Source organism: Salmo salar, chromosome ssa10 (genome assembly GCF_905237065.1).
Source record: "Salmo salar chromosome ssa10, Ssal_v3.1, whole genome shotgun sequence".
Classification (NCBI taxonomy): domain Eukaryota; kingdom Metazoa; phylum Chordata; class Actinopteri; order Salmoniformes; family Salmonidae; genus Salmo; species Salmo salar.
The window spans coordinates 86,226,502-86,250,591 of NC_059451.1; the positions used below are offsets into that span (position 1 = coordinate 86,226,502).

The 24,090-nt window shown below is 47.6% G+C and overlaps 1 protein-coding gene across 3 annotated transcripts in view; it reads left to right on the forward strand.

Moving 5' to 3' along the window:
* LOC106560867 (zinc finger protein 423) overlaps positions 1-24,090 on the forward strand; it is a 139,357-nt gene that overhangs the window by 33,342 nt on the left and 81,925 nt on the right. For all 3 annotated transcript variants that reach the window (XM_014124251.2, XM_014124254.2, XM_014124252.2), the window contains exon 3: positions 1,743-1,949. In XM_014124251.2, coding sequence (XP_013979726.1) covers positions 1,743-1,949 — 207 coding nt within the window. The remainder of the gene's footprint in view (positions 1-1,742; positions 1,950-24,090) is intronic.

A 24,090-nucleotide genomic window follows, 5' to 3' on the forward strand; every position in this document is an offset into this window, starting at 1 on the left:
CAGGGCCACTGCTGGAGCTGCAGTGGGTACAGCTGGGGAGCGCACCACCACCGTATCAATCTTCCCCAGTAGCAGGCACATCCAGGGAGGCCTAATGACGGAGGCAGTAGCACTGTGTAGCAGGCCTCTAAATGAAGTTTGCTCCGGACCCCCTCCTGAGACCCCCTCCTCCATCAGAGATTTGAAAGGCTTACTGGAGGGGAGGGGGGCTGCTGCAGAGTGGGGGTGGTGGGGGGCTGAGGAGGGGTTGCTGGATGGCATGGGGTGCCCCCCCCCACCAAACACCCTCCCAACCGTGCCAGGCACTCTCATCCTCTCCTCTTCCTCCTGCCGAGCCCCATCCATCTCCCTGAGCCCTGTGGAGAAGAGGGAAGGAGAGAGGGGGAAAAGAGGAGGAGGAGGAGAGGTGGAGAGGGGAAGAGCAAGGTCCCATCTGGCTCCTCCCTTGTTGTCATGGTAGCCGGTTGTGCTGGCATGTACTGGAGTTGGCAGTACCCATACCTCTGGCGTGAGGGCACCTGGGGGAATGACGGTGTGTGTGTGTGTGCACATGCATGTATTAATGTTAGTTTGATTGTGCATTCATGTGTGTGCATGTGTTTGACTGCTAATATGCATTTCCTCTGTCATGGATGAAAGATTGTTTAAGGCGCATATCAATGAATATGTGGTTATGTTCATGTTTAGATGTGTATATGTAGTCTGTGTGTAAGGTGCCTGTGTCTTTGTGACTGCGGTGTAGGACTGTGTCCGTGTAGCATCAGTTAGGGGCCACTCTCCTCCCTGTCCAGACGGTGCTCTCACCACTGGACAGATGGCCATAACCCTCCCTCCCACTCCTTTCCCCCCTAAATGCTCCATTCATCCCTCCATCCATTCATCCCACCATCCACCCTCCGCATCGCTCCCCGAGAGGACGAGTGTGGAATTAGAGCACCTCCACACCCAGTCTCTATCTCCCTGATCCAGCCCAGACTCTCTCTCTTTCTCCCTACCAACCTACCTACCTAAAACCTAAGTTGTGCTGTGGGGCTGGGGTCATGGGCCAGAGCCCATTACCAGCAGCAGAATGGCGGGCAGGCAGAGCACTGGGCACTGCCAAATCAAAGCTGTGGAGTGCAGGAATGGCCTCCTCCTGCTCTCCTCTGATTGCACAAGTCCACCATGATTAGACAGGATGTGGAGCCTTAGGGAGCCAGCCAGCAAAACCACCCCCACTCCCTCTCCATCTCTCTTTACCACCCTCCTCTTCTGCACTGATATTCTCCATCTCTCTTTCTTTCTCTCTGTCCCTTTCCCTCCCTCCCTCCTCAGTCTCCAGTGCAGTCCTTTTGGAACAGAGCGTTTAATGTGATAATAAGGTGTGAAAATGGAGCCACAATGGTGGAGGGAGGATTGTGGAGGCCCATTTTTCCACTGGTCCTCCTCTCTGCATGCCATGAGTGGCAGCGTGGGCACACAGGCTGGCATGAGCCATCTCCCTCCAGAGCCCTGAGTCCTTATACACCCTCTAATGCCACCTCGCATAGACCCTCCATTAGAGAGCACACACAGGTCATGTGACCAGGGACATCTTTAGAATGAGATGGACTTGAAATAGTGCTTGTCCCAGTCAATTACTGGTACAAATGGACTCAATCAAAAAATAATCTATGACCTCTGACCAATCTCCAGTAGATCAGTAGTTCTGTATGAGTCACATGCTGGTACTCAGTTTCCCTGTCTCTGTGTTTTTGTCCCAGATGTCCCTGCTGCGTTGGACCGTGAGGCAGCGAGGAAGGAGCGGCGTGCAGCCCTAGAGGATGGGGACCACAGTGTCACCAGCCATGACGACCGCATTGGGGATGATGACCTGGACGATGAGTCCATCTTCACCTGCGACAACTGCCAGCAGGACTTTGAGTGTCTGGCGAAGCTGACTGACCACCGCACCAACCACTGCCCCGCAGGTAAGACATCATACCCACGCTGAAATGAATACACTACACTGCAGGTAAGATACACACAGGGTGGGCTACATCCACAAACACTGGGTTCTTTTGGGGCCAGGGGACTCGGGTCGTTACCACCTTTCAATTCAATCAATCCAATACCTTGTAGTATTTAAAGCTACATTATGTAACGTTTTGGGTGACCCAACCAAATTCACATAGAAATGTGACTTATAGATCTGTCATTCACATAGAAATCAAGTCTAAGAAGAAAGGTAGATCTGTTCTATGTACGCTATTTCTATGCTTCCCGTTCTTACATTTTGTTTTTGCATCTTTTACTTTCTGTTTTGTACACCAGCTTCAATCCGCTGAAAATACAAACATTTTTGTTATGGAAAATATATTTCACAGCGGTTTAAATGGTACAATGATTCTCTACACTATACTTGGTTGTTTTGTCACAAAATGAAATTGGGCGAACTACAGTACCAGTCAAAGGTTTTGACACACCTACTCATTTAAGGGTTTTTCTTTTTGTACTATTTTCTACATTGTAGAATAATAGTGAAGACATCAAAACTATGAAATAACATATATGGAATCATGTAGTAACCAAGAAAGTGTTAAACAAATCACAATATATTTTAGATTCTTCAAAGTAGCCACCCTTTGCGACAGCTTTGCACACTCTTGGCACTCTCTCAACCAGCTTCACCTGGAATGCTTTTCCTACAGTCTTGAAGGAGTTCCCACATGCTGAGCACTTGTTGGCTGCTTTTCCTTCAGTCTGCGTTCCAACTCATCCCAAACCATCTCAATTGGGTTGAGGTCAGGTGATTGTGGAGGCCAGGTCATCTGATGCAGCACTCCATCACTCTCTTTCTTGGGAAAATCGCCCTTGCACAGCCTGGAGGTGTGTTGGGTCATTGTCCTGTTGAAAAACAAATGATAGTCCCACTAAGCCCGCACCAGATGGGATGGCGTATTGCTGCGGTAGCCATGCTGGTTGTGTGCCTTGAATTCTAAATAAATCACTGAGTGTCACCAGCAAAGCACCTCCACACCATCACACCTCCTCCTCCATGCTTCACGGTGGGAACGGAGGTCATCCATTCACCTACTCTGCGTCTCAAAAAGACATGGCGTTTGGAACCAAAAATCTCAAATTTGGACTCATCAGACCAAAGGACAGATTTCCACCAATCTAATGTCCACTGCTTGTGTGTCTTGGCCCATGCAAGTCTCTTCTTCTTATTGGTGTCCTTTAGTAGTGGTTTCTTTGCAGCAATTCAACCATGAAGGTCTTATCCACACAGTCTCCTTTGAACAGTTGATGCTGAGATGTGTCTGTTACTTGAACTCTATGAAGCATTTATTTGGGCTGCAATTTCTGAGGCTGGTAACTCTAATGAACTTATCCTCTGCAGCAGAGGTAACTCTGGGTCTTCCTTTCCTGTGCCGGTCCTCATGAGAGCCAGTTTCATCATAGCGCTTGATGGTTTTTGCGACTGCGCTTGAAGAAATGTTCAAAGTTCTTGACATTTTCCAGATTGACTGGCCTTCATGTCTTTAAAGTAATGATGGACTGTTGTTTCTCTTTGCTTATTTGAGCTGTTCTTGCCATAATATGGACTTAGCCCTATTTGGTAAAACACCATCTTCTGAATACCACCCCTACCTTGTCACAACACTCCTGATTGGCTCAAATCCATTAAGAAGGAAAATAATTCCACAAATTAACTTTTTACAAAGCACACCTGTTAATTGAGATGCATTCCAGGGGACTACCTCATGAAGTTGGTTGAGAGAATGCAAGAGTGCAAAGCTGTCATCAATGCAAAGGGTGGCTACTTTGAAGAACCTCAAATATGAAATCTATTTTGATTTAACACTTTTTTTTCTTCTTTTTTTCCTTTTTTGTGATGTCTTCACTATTATTCTGCAATGTATAAAATATATTTTTATTTTGGCTACTTCGTGATTCCATAGAAAATAGTCGAAAATAGTAAAAATAAAGAAAAACCCTTGAATGAGTAGGTGTGTCCAAACCTTTTACTGGTACTGTGTAAGAATTGTAATAACCAGGAAATGGCAGAGAAATGTCTTCATAGTGCATCTTTAAATGGTAGCATATCAATTAACTTTTTCCGCATAGTCATTATATTTTTGAATTGTAGGAAATGTGTAAATGCTGGGTGGACTCCCATCACGGGTAGCTAAAGGCCTGCAGTTTTCAGAATAAGGAGGTGTGTGAGTACATACACATTGCTACGATAGACTGGATTGAATCGGGCCCTGTGTCTGTGTCCTTATGTGACTGTCTGACTGGGTTTGTTTTGGTATGTATATCCAGTGTTGTACCTTTTGACCCATCTCAGTTTCATTCCATTCAGACCTTGGAGTACTAGAGGTTTGTAGACTAAACAAGTGAGATATGTGAGCGCATTTACATTTGATATTTCACTTCAAGCCTTAGACACGTGATTGGATCTGACTGGCTAAGGCCCCCCCCCGGGCTCCTATTGCTGTTGGCTGTAGTCATACGCCACGAACACCAGTGTTGTTTAGTGTTCCTAAGGGACAGACTTGTTTTAAAGCTAACACAGGTCACACAATAGGAGTTATTAGGAGCGTTGGAATTAATGGAAGGCTCAAGGGCGCCCTGCAGGGGCATCTGGTTCCAGATTAATCAAGGCTCCTTAATGACCGCAAAAACGATCGACAGAGCCACTCAAGCTCCTAACATAACAGCCCTTAGCGCGATTTTGTGTGTGTGTGCATTTGATAGGGGAGGGGGAGTCATATTGGGGACTATGGGGGGCTTAGTGTGAGTTCAGACAGGGAGAGGGAGCATGGCCTGAGCTCACACAGGGTAGGTGTATGACTATAAGTGACCCAGGGGTTGGTTGGACATTAGATACTTAACGTTTACGTGTTGTGTTGCGTACACCCTAATGCTGAACGACACTGGATGACCCAGAACTGAGACGTGTCTCACACTGATGTTCCTCTTTGGCGACTCCCTCCCTCCCTCCCTTCCTCCGCCTGTCAGAGTGAAGGCTGGGAGATGTGATTTCAGCTCAGAGTCAAGGGAGAACTACATGTTGCTGAGTGAAGAGAGTGGAAGAAAAGAAAGAAATGAAATAAAACATACGGTCCCCAGGGAGTGAGTGGTGGAGATTGCAGAATAATCCCAGGCTTCGACTGGTGGCTGGTATTCCCCCCGGACCTCAGCTTTAATATTATTATTGAAAAGAACGGTAAATTAAAAAACATTCACTGACGAATCCTTTTAAGTTCTCTGTGGCACCCCTGGGATTTTGCCTTGTGCTGCCTCCGTCCCTCTATCTGTTGGGGATAAACACACGCCACCACTCTGTGTGTGTGTGTGTGTGTGCTTACACATGCTTACTTGATTAGGGATTCACAGAATCGGAGGCCATCTTGGTATGGGTGGTAGTCAGAGCTGGGAGGCCATCTTGGTATGGGTGGTAGTCAGAGCTGGGAGGCCATCTTGGTATGGGTGGTAGTCAGAGCTGGGAGGCCATCTTGGTATGGGTGGTAGTCAGAGCTGGGAGGCCATCTTGGTATGGGTGGTAGTCAGAGCTGGGAGGCCATCTTGGTATGGGTGGTAGTCAGAGCTGGGAGGCCATCTTGTGGGATGGCAGTAGACTAGAGGATGGGTCCCAGGTGTTTAGACAAGTGGCAGGTAATTCAGCCACTCGGCAGCAGGTTCATAAAGTGGCTCCATTAATTTCCTATTACTCTGAGTACATGTGAGTCTGGGAGGCCATACTGTCTGCAGGGGGACTGAGCACAGGCATAATGGTCTGGGAGGCCATACTGTCTGCAGGGGGACTGAGCACAGGCATAATGCCATGGAGTAATTCCATTCCATGGCTGACATAAGCCAGCGTGACCGGTGAATTTCACCTGGAATCCTGTAATATCCCCCTGCGTGCTGCATGCTGGTCTTTCACTCCATGGCCCACACAGACCTGCTCTGCCTGGGCGTATCCGAGAGAAGCAGTAACTCTAGACTGGGTCTTTGTATCGGGGCTGTGCAGCTGTGTTGGTAGGGGCCTGGTGGGCCAGAGCTTTGTTTGGGCAGCCTGTTGAGCTGAAGGGCTGCTCTGCTCCCTCCACCGCCTCACCCAAAACCCCCTTTTCAACACGTGGTTTCTCTGCCTGTCCCCTCCACCCTCTGAGCCCTAATGGGGTAATAGTCTCCCCTGATCTGACCCCTGTCTCTTTCTCGTGCGCTCTCTCTCTCATCTTTTTCAGCTAATAAGAGTCCCAACAGGCCACATTAGATTTTATGTTTTAGTTTTCATCCCTGAAATGTTTTTATGACCAATAGGCCACCCAGTGTACAGAAGCCCTGTGATCAGCCAGACTATGAGCTGCTCTTAGCATACTCTGGCTGCCAGTCCAGTCTAGTCTAGTCCGGGGATGGGCCTTTATAGAGGAAAACTCACTGCAATACATCCTTCCTCCTGCTGCTGTTGACTCTGCTGGAGAGGCCATGTTTGTGTTAGCTGTGTGGAAGCGGTGTGTTTGTGTTAGCTGTGTGGAAGCGGTGTGTTTGTGTTAGCTGTGTGGAAGCGGTGTGTTTGTGTTAGCTGTGTGGAAGCGGTGTGTTTGTGTTAGCTGTGTGGAAGCGGTGTGTTTGTTAGCTGTGTGGAAGCGGTGTGTTTGTGTTAGCTGTGTGGAAGCGGTGTGTTTTGTGTTAGCTGTGTGGAAGCGGTGTGTTTTGTGTTAGCTGTGTGGAAGCGGTGTGTTTGTGTTAGCTGTGTGGAAGCGGTGTGTTTTGTGTTAGCTGTGTGGAAGCGGTGTGTTTTGTGTTAGCTGTGTGGAAGCGGTGTGTTTTGTGTTAGCTGTGTGGAAGCGGTGTGTTTTGTGTTAGCTGTGTGGAAGCGGTGTGTTTTGTGTTAGCTGTGTGGAAGCGGTGTGTTTTGTGTTAGCTGTGTGGAAGCGGTGTGTTTTGTGTTAGCTGTGTGGAAGCGGTGTGTTTTGTGTTAGCTGTGTGGAAGCGGTGTGTTTTGTGTTAGCTGTGTGGAAGCGGTGTGTTTTGTGTTAGCTGTGTGGAAGCGGTGTGTTTTGTGTTAGCTGTGTGGAAGCGGTGTGTTTTGTGTTAGCTGTGTGGAAGCGGTGTGTTTTGTGTTAGCTGTGTGGAAGCGGTGTGTTTTGTGTTAGCTGTGTGGAAGCGGTGTGTTTTGTGTTAGCTGTGTGGAAGTGGTGTGTTTTGTGTTAGCTGTGTGGAAGCGGTGTGTTTGTGTTAGCTGTGTGGAAGCGGTGTGTTGTGTGGAAGCGGTGTGTTTGTTAGAGGATGTCTATTTCCTTGACATAGGCCTGTGTAGTGTGTTTTTTCTATTTCATTTAATTTGCGTTTTTTTGTGTGTACGTCTGTGTTTCTGTGGAACATGGAGTGGTGTGTTAGACCTTATGCACGGTTGTGTGTGTGTGTGTGCGTGCCAGAGAGACCGATACTAGAAGTTGATCTGTGCATGCGTGCCGTTGTGTGGGAAGAGTCAGTGGAGAGTCTCAACAGGATAAGAAATCTGTAGCACTGGCTCCCTGAGGAGAGCTTGGAAAAAACCTAGAGATCAAATGGAGAACATTCGTTGCTCCGCTCCGCTGCCCTGCGACCGGTCAAGGTTGGGCTCTGGCTGTGAGAACCCCTCCATCTGCATCCCCTCTCTCCCCGCGGCACTGCACAGATGACCCCGCCCCTGCCCGCCTCCCCACGGCCTGGCAGGGCTGGAGCTGAGTGCTGGGGGGTGGGTTAGGAGGAGGTGTGGGCCCCGGGGTTAAGACACCACAGGCACCAACACAGAACTAGTGGGCCAGCCTGAGCCAATGGGACCATTCAGACCCCGCCGCCTCCCCCACCTTCCTCAAGCCAGAACGGGCTCGTCCTCCACTCCATTCTGTGGGGGCCCTGTGTTTATGCTGCAATCCTCTGTTTAGTTTGGCTGGTTTATATATAGCAGACTGCCCCCCATCTCATACACATACACACACACCTCTGCTCTTCAACCCATGTGGCATAGCAGCGGGAAAGTGGGGGGCAGAGAGTTAGCACATTGACACACACACACACACACACACACACACACACACACACACACACACACACACACACACACACACACACACACACAGAAGTGTCCAGGGTATCTATGCAGATAGAGAGAAGGAGGATTATACGGTAAGATACTGAGAGAGGGGGAGAGTTTCGAGGTAGGCAGTGCTGGTGCTGAACAGTGGAGCTCTGTGGGTGGGTGAGAGAGCTGTCAGTCAGGAGAGGGGGGTGGTGCTTCAGCCTGTCAGATACAAATAGGAGGTGAGCGCTAGTTAACCCGCCTTCAGGAGACTGAAACGAGCTGTTAGGAGCGCAGACGAGGAGGGAGAGGGGGGAGAGAGAGAGAGTGTGTATGTGTGAGAGAGGGGGGTTACAGACTCGGCAGTTAGAAAGCACTGTATTACTCACACCCTCACCTCAGAAAGAGCGAGGGTGAGAGAGAGAGAGAGAGAGGGGAGTGGGAGAATGACACTTTCAGCATCCTTCTAACAACTCGGCAGTTGATGTATAGCTAGTTTCCTCTTACAGATACACATCTGGTCTCATACATACAAATGCAAACATGCATACATTCTAAGACATAAGGCTATTGCAAGTGCTAGCATACTGGTGTTTACTTGTGTATGTGTTCATGCAGAACATGAAGCACAGGCTGTGTGTGTTTGGTAGAGGGTAAGGGTGTTGGGACATTTAGGTCGAGCTCCGGCATGCCCCGTATGCCCTCTGTCTGCCAGGCACGGTCACCCATGAGACGAGGAGACTGGAATCTGACTCTCACTACTGCTCCATTTCACTCTCTCCCTTCTTCTTTTCTCTCTCTCTCTCTCTCGCTCTCCCTCTAAGATCATATCATTTCTCCTCCTCAATCTCTCTCTATCTCTGGGTGCAGCTGTGCTCTCTTTCCTCAGCAGGTGGGCATGGTGTTGGAGCCCCTAGCCTGCCTGCCAGGGAATCTGTCTAGAAAGAGGGGGGGAGGGAGAAAGGAGAGGGTAGTGTCTGTTTAAGGCAGGGGTCCCTGGGTGATTGGATGTCTCTAGGGTGCCCCGTGCCCCCCTCGCCCCAGGTTCCCAACGCCATGAATACATTTCCATTCTCCTTCCTGCCTGTCGTCATGGTGGCAGCTGGATCCGACACGAGGACAGGGCTCTTATTAAAGCCACAGATCACTTTCCTCCACCGAGAGGGAGGGAGAAAGACAAGGAGAGAATGAGAGTGGTTGAGGGAGATGGAGAGAAAGAGAAGGCGAGGGTGGTTGAGGGAGGGAGAGTAGTAGTGAGAGACTAGTGAGAAGAGGTTGGGATGAGAGAGGTCTGCAACCTGAGGCAAAATCAACAGACAGCTCCTTTCTTTACACATTGTGTGTGTGTGTGTGTGCGCACACCATCATACGGTACTGTGTGTGTGTGGTTTTGTCTGTTTCCGTCTATTAAGTAAAAGCTATTTTGATTCGAGTGTGTTTGACAGAGTAAACACATTGGACTGTGGGTATATCACATCTTATTGGTGTTAGCTTGGTTTTGCTGCTTTCTGTCTCTCTCCCTCCGTTTCCTTCTTTCTCCCTCCCGCGCTCCATCCCTCCCTCCCTCAGCTTGGAGCCTAAGGGTGGGCTGAAGATTCCTCCACTAAGCCCTTGGCACAGATACAAATGCAGTCACAGCTGGTTGTAAACTCAGGTTTTCCAGGGAGAGCAAGAGCCCTGCCTATAGGAGAGGAGGATTGAGAGGAGGGAAGGGGGGCACAGCGTGCAGAGAGCAGGAGAAGTGGGGGTGAGGCGGAGGAGGGTTGTTGTTCATCACAGGGTTCATTTTTCACAAAGTTTTCTCTCTCTCTCCCTCTCTCCATTTTATTCCCCTCCCTCGTTCTGTCTTTCTATTCCTCTTCTATCGTTTCTCTCTCTCTCTCTCTCTCTCTCTCTCTCCTCTCTCCTCTCTCTCTCTCTCTCTCTCTCTCTCTCTCTCTCTCTCTCTCTCTCTCTCTCTCTCTCTCTCTCTCTCTCTCTCTCTCTCTCTCTCTCTCTCTCTCTCTCTCTCTCTCTCTCTTCCAGCCTACTTTCCTCTCCCTGTTATAAAATATGGATGGTACCAGTTTTGGGCACTGAGAGCCTCTGGCAGAGTGCGGTGCTCTGTCTCTGAAAAGACCCGGCTTGTGCACCTAAACAGCAATCTGTCAACATGTCAGCAACACATGTTTTGTAAAAAAAATAGAAAAAAAAGCTTCCAGAGGGAGTAATGGCTCCCACCAGGGCCCCGAAAATGCTTTGAATTCAGCAGATTTCTATTGCAGGGGGACTCCCCTGGGGTGTTTTTTTTTACAATGCCTGCATTTCATACATTTGAGCCAAAGACCCTGGGGGCGTCCTTTCATAATGCCTGAAAATGTAGGGTTATATTGTGTGCAGTTCCCCATGGGGCCTTTATTAATACCTGAATTCTGAGGGACTGGAAATTACATAGGAGCTCTGCGGGGGCCCGCGCTCGCACCAGGAAGGGAGAAAAACTCTGTGGGGACGTTTTCTCTTCCCTTTCCTTCTCTTCTCCTCTTCATTTTTTTTGTACTTCATGCCATAGTGAAAAAGGAGAATTTGCCGAAGGACACAAAAAGTGTGTGTGTGTGTGTTGGCGCTAGCTTTCTTGTATTCAGCTTGTTTGCTTGAAGGCAAAAAATCGTCCGATTAAAAATGTAACTTCCCCCTCTATTCTTGTGTGCCGTCATGTTCAGCTTGCAGTCTGAAGAGCAGATAGTAAATATTTGTGCTGTCTCTGTGTGCCCAGGAAAAAAGCCTAAATCTGGTGGAATATCCACACTGGGTTTTTTCAGGGTTTTAGGAAGAGGGGGAGAAAAGAGGACTGCATGTGTTTCCATACATTCATTTGTATTCCTGTGCTACAGGGTTTTGGTGTAAATTTCTCAGGTATTTACACATCAAATGCTGTCTGAAAACAGACACTTTTCAGGACATTTAAAAAACGGCCATGTTTTACCATTAACAAACGTACATAATTTGCTTTAGGAGTTATTTTAAATACATTTTCTTTGTACATTGAGTACATTGAGGAGAGTTACTGCTTTCAATACATGTAAAAAAATATTTATATACACTGCCGTACAAAAGTCACTTAAAAATGTCCTTGTTTTTGAAAGAAAAGCTACATTTTTTTTGTCCATTAAAATAACATAAAATTGATCAGAAATACAGTGTAGACATTTTTAATGTTGTAAATTATTATTGTAGCTGGAAACGGCAGATTTTTTTAATGGAATATCTACATAGGCGCACAGAGGCCCATTATCAGCAACCATCACTCCTGGGTTCCAATGGCATGTTGTGTTAGCTAATCCAAGTTTATAATTTTAAAAGGCTAATTGATCATTAGAAAACCCTTTTGCAATTATGTTAGCACAGCTGAAAACTGTTGTGCTTATTAAAGAAGTAATAAAACTGGCCTTCTTTAGCCTGTTATGGCTAGGGGTCAGTATTTTCACGGCTGGATAAAAAACGTACCCAATTTAATCTGATTATTACTCCTGCCCAGAAACTAGAATATGCATATAATTATTAGCTTTGGATAGAAAACACTCCAAAGTTTCTAAAACTGTTTGAATGGTGTCTGTGAGTATAACAGAACTCAAATGGCAGGTCAAAACCTGAGAGATTCCTTTACAGGAAGTGGCCTGTCTGACCATTTATTGTCTTTCTTTGACATCTCATTCCATTACAAAGGATCTCTGCGGTAACGTGACACTTCCCACGGCTCCAATAGGCTCTCAGAGCCCGGGAAAAACCTGAATGTCGTCATTCCAGCCCCAGGCTGAAACACATTATCGCCTTTCTCAAGTGGCCGATCAAGGGACTGTGGGCGTAGGCGCGTGCACTGGCCGCCCCCGTCTTTGTGTTTTTTCCTCTGTTTACCGAAAAGGAGATTCCCGGTCGGAATATTATCGCTTTTTTACGAGATAAATTGCATAAAAATTTATTTTAAACAGCGGTTGACATGCTTCGAAGTACGGTAATGGAATATTTAGAATTTTTTTGTCACGAAATGCGCCATGCGCACGACCCTGATTTACCATTTCGGATAGGTTCTGGAACGCACGAACAAAACGCCGCTATTCGGATATAACGATGGATTATTTTGGACCAAACCAACATTTGTTATTGAAGTAGCAGTCCTGGGAGTGCATTCTGACGAAGACAACAAAAGGTAATCAAACTTTTGTAATAGTAAATCTGATTTTGGTGAAGGCTAAACTTGCCGGGTGTCTAAATAGCTAGCCCGTGATGGCTGGGCTATGTACTTAGAATATTGCAAAATGTGCTTTTGCCAAAAAGCTATTTTAAAATCGGACATATCGAGTGCATAGAGGAGTTCTGTATCTATAATTCTTAAAATAATTGTTATGCTTTTTGTGAACGTTTATCGTGAGTAATTTAGTAAATTGTTAGTAAATTCCTCGGAAGTTTGCGGGGGTATGCTAGTTCTGAACGTCACATGCTAATGTAAAAAGCTGTTTTTTGATATAAATGTGAACTTGATTGAACAAAACATGCATGTATTGTATAACATAATGTCCTAGGTGTGTCATCTGATGAAGATCATCAAAGGTTAGTGCTGCATTTAGCTGTCTTCTGGGTTTTTGTGACATTATATGCTAGCTTGAGAAATGGGTGTCTGATTATTTCTGGCTGGGTACTCTGCTGACATAATCTAATGTTTTGCTTTCGCTGTAAAGCCTTTTTGAAATCGGAAAGTGTGGTTAGATTAACGAGAGTCTTGTCTTTTAAAATGCTGTAAAATAGTCATATGTTTGAAAAATTGACGTTTTCGGATTTTAGAGGAATTTGTATTTCGCGCCACGCCCATCATTGGATATTGGAGCAGTTGTTCCGCTAGCGGAACGTCTAGATGTAAGAGGTTAGACTAGTTGAGTATCTGGGGCATCAGCATTTGTGGGTTCGATTACAGGCTCAAAATGGCCAGAAACAAAGAACTTTCTTCTGAAACTCGTCAGTCTATTCTTGTTCTGAGAAATGAAGGCTATTCCATGTGAGATACTGCAGAGAAACTGAAGATCTCGTACAACGCTGTGTACTACTCCCTTCACAGAACAGCGCAAACTGTCTCTAACCAGAATAGAAAGAGGAGTGGGAGGCCCCGGTGCACAACTGCGCAAGAGGACAAGTACATTAGAGTGTCTAGTTTGAGAAACGGATGCCTCACAAGTCCTTAACTGGCAGCTTCATTAAATAGTACCCGCAAAACACCAGTCTCAACGTCAACAGTGAAGAGGCGACTCCGGGATACTGGTCTTCTAGGCAGAGTTGCAAAGAAAAAGCCATATCTCAGACTGGCCAATAAAAATAAAAGATTAAGATGGGCAAAAGAACACAAACACTGGACAGAGGAAGATTGGAAAAAAGTTTGAGGTGTTTGGATCACAAAGAAGAACATTCGTGAGACGCAGAAAAGATGCTGGAGGAGTGCTTGACGCCATCTATCAAGCATGGTGGAGGCAATGTGATGGTCTGGGGTGCTTTGCTGGTGGTAAAGTGGGAGGTTTGTACAGGGTATAAGGGGTCTTGAAGAAGGAAGGCTATCACTCCATTTTGCAACGCTTAATTGGAGCCAATTTCCTCCTACAACAGGACAATGACCCAAAGCACAGCTCCAAACTATGCAAGAACTGTTTAGAGAAGAAGCTGTCAGCTGGTATTCTGTCTATAATGGAGTGGCCAGCACAGTCACCGGATCTCAACCTTATTGAGCTGTTGTGGGAGCAGCTTGACCGTATGGTACGTAAGAAGTGCCCATCAAGCCAATCCAACTTGTGGAAGGTGCTTCAGGAAGCATAGGGTGAAATCTCTTCAGATTACCTCAACAAATTAGCCGGCTGGCTAAAACCGGCACTTTTACTGAAACGTTGATTAATGTGCACTGTCCCTGTAAAAATAAAATAAACTCAAACTCAAATTGACAACTAGAATGCCAAAGGTCTGCAAGGCTATAATTGCTGCAAATGGAGGTTTGAAGGACACCAATTATTATTTCAATTAAAAATCATTATTTATAACCATGTCAGCGTCTTGACTATATTTCCTATTCATTTTGCAACTCATTTCATGTATGTTTTCATGGAAAACAAGAGCATTTCTAAGTGACCCCAAACATTTGAACGGTAGTGTATATTGGCACAAAAACAAGGTTTTCTTCAAACAGCGATGACATGCAGCTTATAAAAATATAAATGTACATAACATTGTAATTGACTCTGTGCTGAGACCAATGTCTTATGTTTGAGTTTCGTGTCGTTTTATTCCTTATTGACATGGTGGTTCAATGTTCAGACTAAGGGACCAGATGATTGAGTTTGTCAGTCATTTCCTGTAGGCTGTCGAAGTAACAGGTATGCAAAATATTTCAGGAAGATAATGGGTGCCTACCTCCTTAATTTAGGGTCTGTTATTCCTTTGTTGTTGTGTACAATACGTGTGTGTGTTAGTATGTGAGTTTTGAGGCCTAATGTGCTGATGTATTTTGGACCAGGTGTTTTTGTCCCCTAGTTGTATAGATAATAGTGTGTCTGTCTGGTTGGTGCTGGTAAGTGGAGTTGAGGTGTTGACCCTGTGGGCCGCGCTGACCCTGTGACCTGGAGGGGGTCAGAATAGAGCCGTCACCAGGCCCCTCCCAGGGAGCCAGGATAATGAGGAACATACTGTTCTCTTGAACCCCCCCCCCCCCCAGTCTCATTCACCCTGTAGAGTCTCCCCCAAAACTGCCGCTCGTCACACCCCCTCTCCCATGCACCCTGTTGAGTAGACCTCAAAACTGCCCCTCTCTCTCTCTCTCTCTCTCATACACCCTGTAGTGTCTGCCCCAAACCTTACCCCCCTCCATGTTTCTCTCTTATCCATACTGTAGTGTCTGCCCCAAACCTTAACCCCCCCATGTTTCTCTCTTATCCATACTGTAGTGTCTGCCCCAAACCTTACCCCCCTCCATGTTTCTCTCTTATCCATACTGTAGTGTCTGCCCCAAACCTTACCCCCCCCTCCATGTTTCTCTCTTATCCATACTGTAGTGTCTGCCCCAAACCTTACCCCCCTCCATGTTTCTCTCTTATCCATACTGTAGTGTCTGCCCCAAACCTTACCCCCCCCTCCATGTTTCTCTCTTATCCATACTGTAGTGTCTGCACCAAACCTTACCCCCCTCCATGTTTCTCTCTTATCCATACTGTAGTGTCTGCCCCAAACCTTACCCCCCCCTCCATGTTTCTCTCTTATCCATACTGTAGTGTCTGCCCCAAACCTTACCCCCCCTCCATGTTTCTCTCTTATCCATACTGTAGTGTCTGCCCCAAACCTTACCCCCCCTCCATGTTTCTCTCTTATCCATACTGTAGTGTCTGCCCCAAACCTTACCCCCCCTCCATGTTTCTCTCTTATCCATACTGTAGTGTCTGCCCCAAACCTTACCCCCCCTCCATGTTTCTCTTTTATCCCTACTGTAGTGTCTGCCCCAAACCTTACCCCCCCTCCATGTTTCTCTCTTATCCATACTGTAGTGTCTGCACCAAACCTTACCCCCTCCATGTTTCTCTCTTATCCATACTGTAGTGTCTGCCCCAAACCTTACCCCCCCTCCATGTTTCTCTCTTATCCATACTGTAGTGTCTGCCCCAAACCTTACCCCCCCATGTTTCTCTCTTATCCATACTGTAGTGTCTGCCCCAAACCTTACCCCCCCTCCATGTTTCTCTCTTATCCATACTGTAGTGTCTGCCCCAAACATGTCCCTCTTTCTCACTTAGTCTCCTTCACCCAGCAAAACCTGTCTCCTTAACAACACTAGCTTGTATCAAATCAAATTTTGTCGGTCACATACACATATTTTGTCTGATCTCTCTTGTCTGAACATTATGCCTGGGTCCAGTCTGGTCCCCATTGGGCTGTAGGCCTGAGATGGATCCCTGTAGAGAAGAATTTCCTCCTGCCTCTGTCACCATTCCTCCCCTGTTGAATGGACATGGCTGGTCCTCACATGGGCTCCGTGCGTATTTTCTAGAGGACCTCACATTATATTGGAACAAACTGCAGAAAACCTCTGAGTCATTTACAGGACACAGCCTCACACATTATCTAACACCGCTGAAGACAGACACGCAGACACAGACACGCAGACACGCAGACGCGGACACGCAGACGCAGACACGCAGACACGCAGACACACAGACACGCAGACACGCAGACGCAGACGCAGACACGCAGACGCAGACACGCAGACGCAGACACACAGACGCAGACACGCAGACGCAGACACACAGACACGCAGACGCAGACACACAGACACGCAGACGCAGACACGCAGACGCAGACACGCAGACACGCAGACGCAGACGCGCAGACACGCAGACGCAGACACGCAGACGCAGACGCGCAGACGCAGACGCGCAGACACAGACGCGCAGACACAGACGCGCAGACACAGACGCGCAGACACAGACGCGCAGACACAGACACGCAGACGCAGACGCAGACACGCAGACGCAGACACACAGACACGCAGACACAGACACAGACACGCAGACGCAGACACAGACACGCAGACACAGACTGATGTCTTGAGATGTTGCTTCAATATATTCACATCATTTTCCTCCTCATGATGCCATCAATTTTGTGATGTGCATCAGTCCCTCATGCTGCAAAGCACCCCCACAACATGATGCTGCCACCCCCGTGCTTCACGGTTGGGATGGTGTTCTTCGGCTTGCAAGCCTCCCCTTTTTCATCCAAACATAACGATGGTCCTTATCGCCAAACAGTTCTGTTTTTGTTTCATCAGACCAGAGGACATTTCTCCAAAAAGTACGATCTTTGTCCCCATGTGCAGTTGCAAACCGTAGTCTGGCTTTTTTTATGGCGGTTTTGGAGCAGTGGCTTCTTCCTTGCTGAGCGGCCTTTCAGGTTATGTCGATATAGGACTCGTTTTACTGTGGATATAGATACTTTTGTACCTGTTTTCTCCAGCATCTTTGCTGTTGTTCTGGGATTGATTTGCACTTTCCGCACCAAAGTACGTTCATCTCTAGGAGACAGAACGCGTCTCCTTCCTGAGCGGTATGACAGCTGCGTGGTCCCATGGAGTTTACACTTGTGTACTATTGTTTGTACAGATGAACGTGGTACCTTCAGGCATTTAGAAATTGCTCCCAAGGATGAACCAGACTTGTGGAGGTCTACAATTTTTTTTCTGAGGTCTTGGCTGATTTCTTTTGATATTCCCTTGATGTCAAGCAAAGAGGCACTGAGTTTGAAGGTAGACCTTGAAATATGTCCAGTTGACTGAAATGATGTCAATTAGCCTATCAGAAGCTTCTAAAGCCATGACATCATTTTCTAGAATTTTCCAAGCTGTTAAAAGGCACAGTCAATTTAGTGTATATATATATATATACACATACACACACACACACACACACACACACACACACACACACACACACACACACTCTCTCTCTTGTTTTTACAGCTCTCTGTCAGACCGGTTGGCCCCTTTTTTACGTGTGGACTGTTCTGTAATCTTAGAGGGCGGCTTTGAGGTGTGTGTGGTGGAATTTGAGAGGCTGTAGGCTGGCATTAAAGGGGATGTTTTAATCGTGAGGCAGGCAGCCTATGTCTGGGTCAGGCTAGACCACTCAGCAACCATAATGAGGGGGCACTACGGGAGGAGATGGAACGACACAGAGAGAAAGGGAGGAAAAGGACAGACTGTGATATGGAGGGAGACGGAGTGGACAGCGTATTATTTTGAGGAAGCAGCGCTAGTAGCGACAACGGAAGACATTACAGTGAAGTTGATGAGAGCAGCCAGCCACAGAGGAGGCAATGTGATGTCAGCTATGCTACGGTTGGATGGGAGTTAGGGGAGGCTCTGTTCTCCAGTTCTTCCCGTACGAAGGGCTCCCCAGTGGGGCTTGGACCAGCCTCTGGCAGCCTCTCTCATACACCCACTTACCCCCACCCCACCCCCTGACGTCAGCATGTGACTGTCTTGCTTCCATGGGTGCCTGGAGCAGCCATTGTTTCCCTCCTCCCCCTCCCCCTCAGGCCTGCTCCACTCTGCTCCTCTCCCTGTCCTTTGTCCCTGGAAATAGCCGGCCTGCTTAGTGCCTGATTCGAATTCGTTGCTCTTTGGCAGTCACTGGAGATGAGGGGGCGGTGGGTGATGGAGTGGGGGTGCTTCCACACTGGGTGAGGTAGAGGGGTTTGCTATGATGTGGGGGGAGGCATATTTGAGTTGTTTTTACTGGGGGAAACAAAATGTGTATAGGTGAGTGAGCATTGATTTGTCAGTGGTTGTGACATTGGAGCCACCCCAGGGAGAGGGTAGGGGGTGGGGAGCACTGTGGTGCCAGGCAGTGAGCTCAAAGCAGAAGGCCCAGAATTGGGGTTAAGGACCAAGAGAATCCTCCCTATATTCCCTCTTCCCCACATCCCACGCACAGAGGAGACCTTTTGAAATATTTAAATCTGCTTTCCATTTTCAAATATGATCGAAAACATACTCCTAAATAAGTAAGCAGAGACACGGGGAATAGAATCAGACAAGACTTCGAATACCCAACAAAACACACAACAACATTTTTTTTTAAAGTGGTCACGTTATTAGTCTTGCTGCATCACTGTCTTTTCAGAAGCAAGAAGTCTCTTTCCTTTCTTTCATTCTTTTTTTCTCCTTCGTTCTTTTTTTCCTTTTAATGAGAGCAGCTCCAGTGGAGCGCGGTGGGGACGTGGCGGGCCTGCACTCTGGCTCACTGGTGGGAGCGCCCTGCTCGAGTAATGAACTCCCCCAGGACGCGGCACAGCAATGCGGGCCTGTTTCCATGTGCTGGGGAAGGCAGGGAGGGCTGGGTTGGTGGTGATGCTGCTGCTGCTGTGGGGGGGTGGCTGTGGCTTTGGAGAGAAGAGAGAGACTTGCTCACCCCCCCGGTCGGCTGCCAAACAGTGCGGCCTGTGAGTGAGCAGATAAAGGGGGAGGGGGAGGCTGGGAGGAGAGGCTGGGGGGGGCTGACAGCTGTGAGGGACTTAGGGCTGAATGGTGAGGGGCTGATAAGGGTTGGTATGGATCGGAGGCACGAGGAGAACACTAATAATCCTCCAGCACTCTGCCACTGTGTGGAAAAGTTAAGGAAAGCTGAAGGGAGCACAGAGACCGGGGGTGTTGGGTAATGAGGAGGAGGAGACCAATGAACAGCTTGTCAAGATACACGAATCACATCTCAGCAAACTGTAGATTGGAAGATAGTCACTGGTTTGTTATTTTCCTCATGGCCAGCCACCTTCCATTCATGGGCCTCTATGCTGCTGTTGTCCTCGTTTGGTAAGTCCATCTGGAAGAGAGGATGATCTGGTCTACTATTCTCCATTTGGCCCATGGCTGATGGAACACAGTGTTGTAGTGTCCACTTGTGTCGCTAGCTAGTAGCTAGCTAGCATTATGGTAAAACTGGTTCCCAACATAACTGCTTACCTTCAACACTAGACCCCATAGTCCCGTCATTGTAACTCATAGGTATATCAGAGCAGAGAGAGGGTCAACAAGGAAAACCCACATTAAATAAGACAAGAGGAATAGTTTTTTTCTAGATACCCACGTCTTTAAATATTTATTTTTTTGTAATACAATTTCAGTAATGGAACACTAGTAAGTAATAACAACACTTGGGGGTTTGATTTAATTTAATTTTTGTATTAATTTAATTTTGGGGCAGGCATGTGCTTTTAGCCTCGCCTGGCGTGGAGCTGTGTGTCACAGGAGGGGTGGTGGTGTGTGGATGGAGGTACTGTAAGAGGTGTGTGTGTATATGCATCCAGGTGAAGGGCCTAGATTATGAGTTTGGCAGCTTCTGTCTTGCCGTGTCCTTATTCTCTCTTGACATGTTGAAGTCATGCAGATTAAACTCAATCAGTCAAACCCTTTTAATAAAATTAGGAAATGTAATAAAATGTTCCTGTCCTTTCAGCCAGTGGCTATACAGTCTCTATGGTTGTGAAATGGAATGCAATATTACTGCATTAACCTCCTGGCTCCAGTAATTCAGGTCTTGTGCTGAGCCCAGGTGGTCGTGTAGTACTGTAACCCAGGTTGGTGTATGTTACTGCAGGACCAGGTGGGGGGTGTAGTACTGTAACCCAGGTTGGTGTATGTTACTGCAGGACCAGGTGGGGGGTGTAGTACTGTAACCCAGGTTGGTGTATGTTACTGCAGGACCAGGTGGGGGGTGTAGTACTGTAACCCAGGTTGGTGTATGTTACTGCAGGACCAGGTGGGGGGTGTAGTACTGTAACCCAGGTTGGTGTATGTTTCTGCAGGACCAGGTGAGGGGTGTAGTACTGTAACCCAGGTTGGTGTATGTTACTGCAGGACCAGGTGAGGGGTGTAGTACTGTAACCCAGGTTGGTGTATGTTACTGCAGGACCAGGTGGGGGGTGTAGTACTGTAACCCAGGTTGGTGTATGTTACTGCAGGACCAGGTGAGGGGTGTAGTACTGTAACCCAGGTTGGTGTATGTTACTGCAGGACCAGGTGGGGGGTGTAGTACTGTAACCCAGGTTGGTGTATGTTACTGCAGGACCAGGTGGGGGGTGTAGTACTGTAACCCAGGTTGGTGTATGTTACTGCAGGACCAGGTGGGGGGTGTAGTACTGTAACCCAGGTTGGTGTATGTTACTGCAGGACCAGGTGAGGGGTGTAGTACTGTAACCCAGGTTGGTGTATGTTACTGCAGGACCAGGTGGGGGGTGTAGTACTGTAACCCAGGTTGGTGTATGTTACTGCAGGACCAGGTGGGGGGTGTAGTACTGTAACCCAGGTTGGTGTATGTTACTGCAGGACCAGGTGGGGGGTGTAGTACTGTAACCCAGGTTGGTGTATGTTACTGCAGGACCAGGTGGGGGGTGTAGTACTGTAACCCAGGTTGGTGTATGTTACTGCAGGACCAGGTGGGGTGTGTAGTACTGTAACCCAGGTTGGTGTATGTTACTGCAGGACCAGGTGGGGGGTGTAGTACTGTAACCCAGGTTGGTGGATGTTACTGCAGGACCAGGTGGAGTGTGTGGTGTCTTTTGAGGAGTACTGTGGTCTACTGTACCCTGAATCGTGACAGTCTGACGGGCAGCCGAACGGTTGATCTGTCATTAGCATGCCGAGAGTAGGCAGCATTAGAAATCTGGGTAGGGGGGGGGGGGGGGGCGTGGCGTCTGTAGAAAGGCATGAAAGCACAATGAGCTAAAAGCCGCATTGGCTTTTTTCCTAACATTTCCATGTTTCTGTTCTTGTGCTTTATTAAAACGTGGAGGTGGTAAGGTGTTTGAAGTCGGGAGGGTGCAGTACTTTTTGTCTGGTCCCTCTGCAATCCTTTTTTCTGCTGTGGAGTCAAACCAGCCAGTGGTCACTATTGATCTATTCCTCCCACTATGCATCCCCAAAACCCAGTTGTGTGCGAGTGTATGTGTGTGTAAGCATTCTCTCTCACATATAGCCATGTTGACGGCTTATTGAATGCATGTTTTTGTATGTAACAGAATGTGAGAGGGTTTACTACATGGTTTTGTGTGTGTGTGTGTGTGTGTGAAGGTCAGTTTGGTTTCTCCTTCCCAGAGAACAGCCCCTGGGGCGATGCCAGAAGTTCCCAACAAAAGTTTTTTTTTCTCTCTGTCGGGCAGTCACAGTGGACAGCCATCCCCCCGCAGGCCTGCGGGAGGACCCCTGAGTGGATTGGGGCCTCGCTGGCGGGGAGGAGGAGGGAGGAGGGCAGAACTAGATCTGGCACTGTTTGTACGGCCTGGTGGGGGTTTAGGGGGTGGGGGGTGAGGACTAGAGCAAAGGCAACCCCAGGAGTCAATGGATTTGAGAAGTTTTTGGGAACCCCCATCCTCCCTCTCTCGCTCCATGGTTTGGCGGATGTAGACCGTAATTACAGGACCCCCTGGCCTCTCATTCTCCCGGCCTCTGCCTTTGATCTGTTTCATGTTGGACAGATATTTTTCCCCCCACTAGCTCTACCTTTGTCTCGTCCTCCGTTTCTTTTCTCTGTGGCTCCTTTTCCCCTGTCCGTACCCCCTTTTGATACACGCTGTGCGGCTCTGCGCTCTTTAATACACAAAGAAACGTATATTTTCCCCTATTTTTTGTTTTAAAGTTGGGCCCTTTTTGTTGATGACCACATTGAACTTGATACAGATTTTTGGGGGGACTTTGTAGTCCAAAGTAAAAAGCTCTTCTCTTATTTCTGGTCTTGTGTGAAGCAGACCCACAAAGCCAACAACCAGCCCTTCGTTGAGCCAGCCCTGACTGACTCCCAGACATGCCCCCTCTGACCGTTGTCCCTCGTTCAAAGGTCCCGCCCCTTGTTTGAACAGTAAACAATTATGAGGCATATGCATGGTGCATGTATGTGTGTAGGAGAGGACCAGGGACTGTTAGTTGGAAAATAATAATGCAATTATGAAAGTGGACCTGCACTAAACAGAGAACCCCACCTGTTGTCTCTGTGTAGCTCCCTGTCAGAGACAAGTCCTGCCAGGCATTGATCCTGGCTGGCCTAGCTGTGACTGTGTGGCTGTGTGGGTGGAAGCAGGGACAGGCTTTGTTTGTTTGGAAGGTAATGGCCAAGCTACAATAATGGCCTGTTGATTCACCACCCTGTGTATTTGATATAGCCATTCTGCTCAGCTAATTGCTAGTGTGTATCCACGCAGTCCATAGGCAGTTCAATCACACCAGTATTGTTAGCTAGGCAATTGTAGCTATACATAATCAGTACACATCTCTTAACCCTAATTGCAGTTAAATTGAGGTGAGTACTAGTTTCATTGGACTGGAAATGAGTGGAGAGTATTGTAGGTGTAGCTTGGCAGGTGGCTGGGCATACTCTGACATCTGTACAAAGTCTGTGTGTGTGTGTGTGTGTGTGTGTGTGTGTGTGTGTGTGTGTGTGTGTGTGTGTGTGTGTGTGTGTGTGTGTGTGTTGTTTTACTATTCTTGTGGGGACCACAAGTCAGTCCCCACAAGGAAAAAGGCTATTTTAGGCTTAGGGGTTAGGTTTATTAGGCGTTATGGTTTAGTTTTAAGGTTTAGGTTAGGGTTTAGTTTTTGGGTTTGGGTTAGGGTTTAGGGAAATAGGATTATAAATGGGAATAAATGTTTTGGTCCCCACAAGGATAGTAAAACGAATTGTGTGTGTGTGTTAGAGTAGCGCTGCAGACTGGAGGCATGTTGCCCAGACACATCGCTCCTGGACATGGCTGTACTCTGACCAGCTCTCCCATCACCTGTCCAGGAGAGGAGATGTGCTGCTCAAGGCAGGAATTACAGAACAGGAAAATCCAAACATTTGTGGAGAAACGGTTTTGTTGTTGTTGTTGCTGCGGATGATTTGGGCAGCTCTAGTTGGAAATATCTCTCTAACAACCTATTTCTCTCTTCCTCTACATCTTCCTATTTTTGTCTCGCTGCCTCACCCCCCTCACCCGGTCTCTCTGTGTGACAGTGAGAGGTGGTGTAATGACAGTGTTGAGGTGGAGCTCTCTCTGTGTCCTTGAACCCCAGCTGGGTGCTGTGGTGTCACCCTGAGGAGTTTAATAACAGACTAATTATCCTGTCCTTATTCACAGTGTCCAGCCACAATAGCAGGGTTGTCCAGGTGTCTCCTTCACCCTGCCCCCTCTCTGTTGCTGACTGTGTGGGTGTGTGAGTACCTGTCAATCAGGGCCTGTGCTCGGTATCGGTTCCTATTCTGTTACTGCTTGTGTATCCATGTCTGTCCCCTTGAATCCATGTCTCTGTATCGGTTCCTATTCTGTTACTGCTTGTTTATCCATGTCTGTCCCCTTGAATCCATGTCTCTGTATCGGTTCCTATTCTGTTACTGCTTGTTTATCCATGTCTGTCCCCTTGAATCCATGTCTCTGTATCGGTTCCTATTCTGTTTCTGCTTGTGTATCCATGTCTGTCCCCTTGAATCCATGTCTCTGTATCGGTTCCTATTCTGTTACTGCTTGTTTATCCA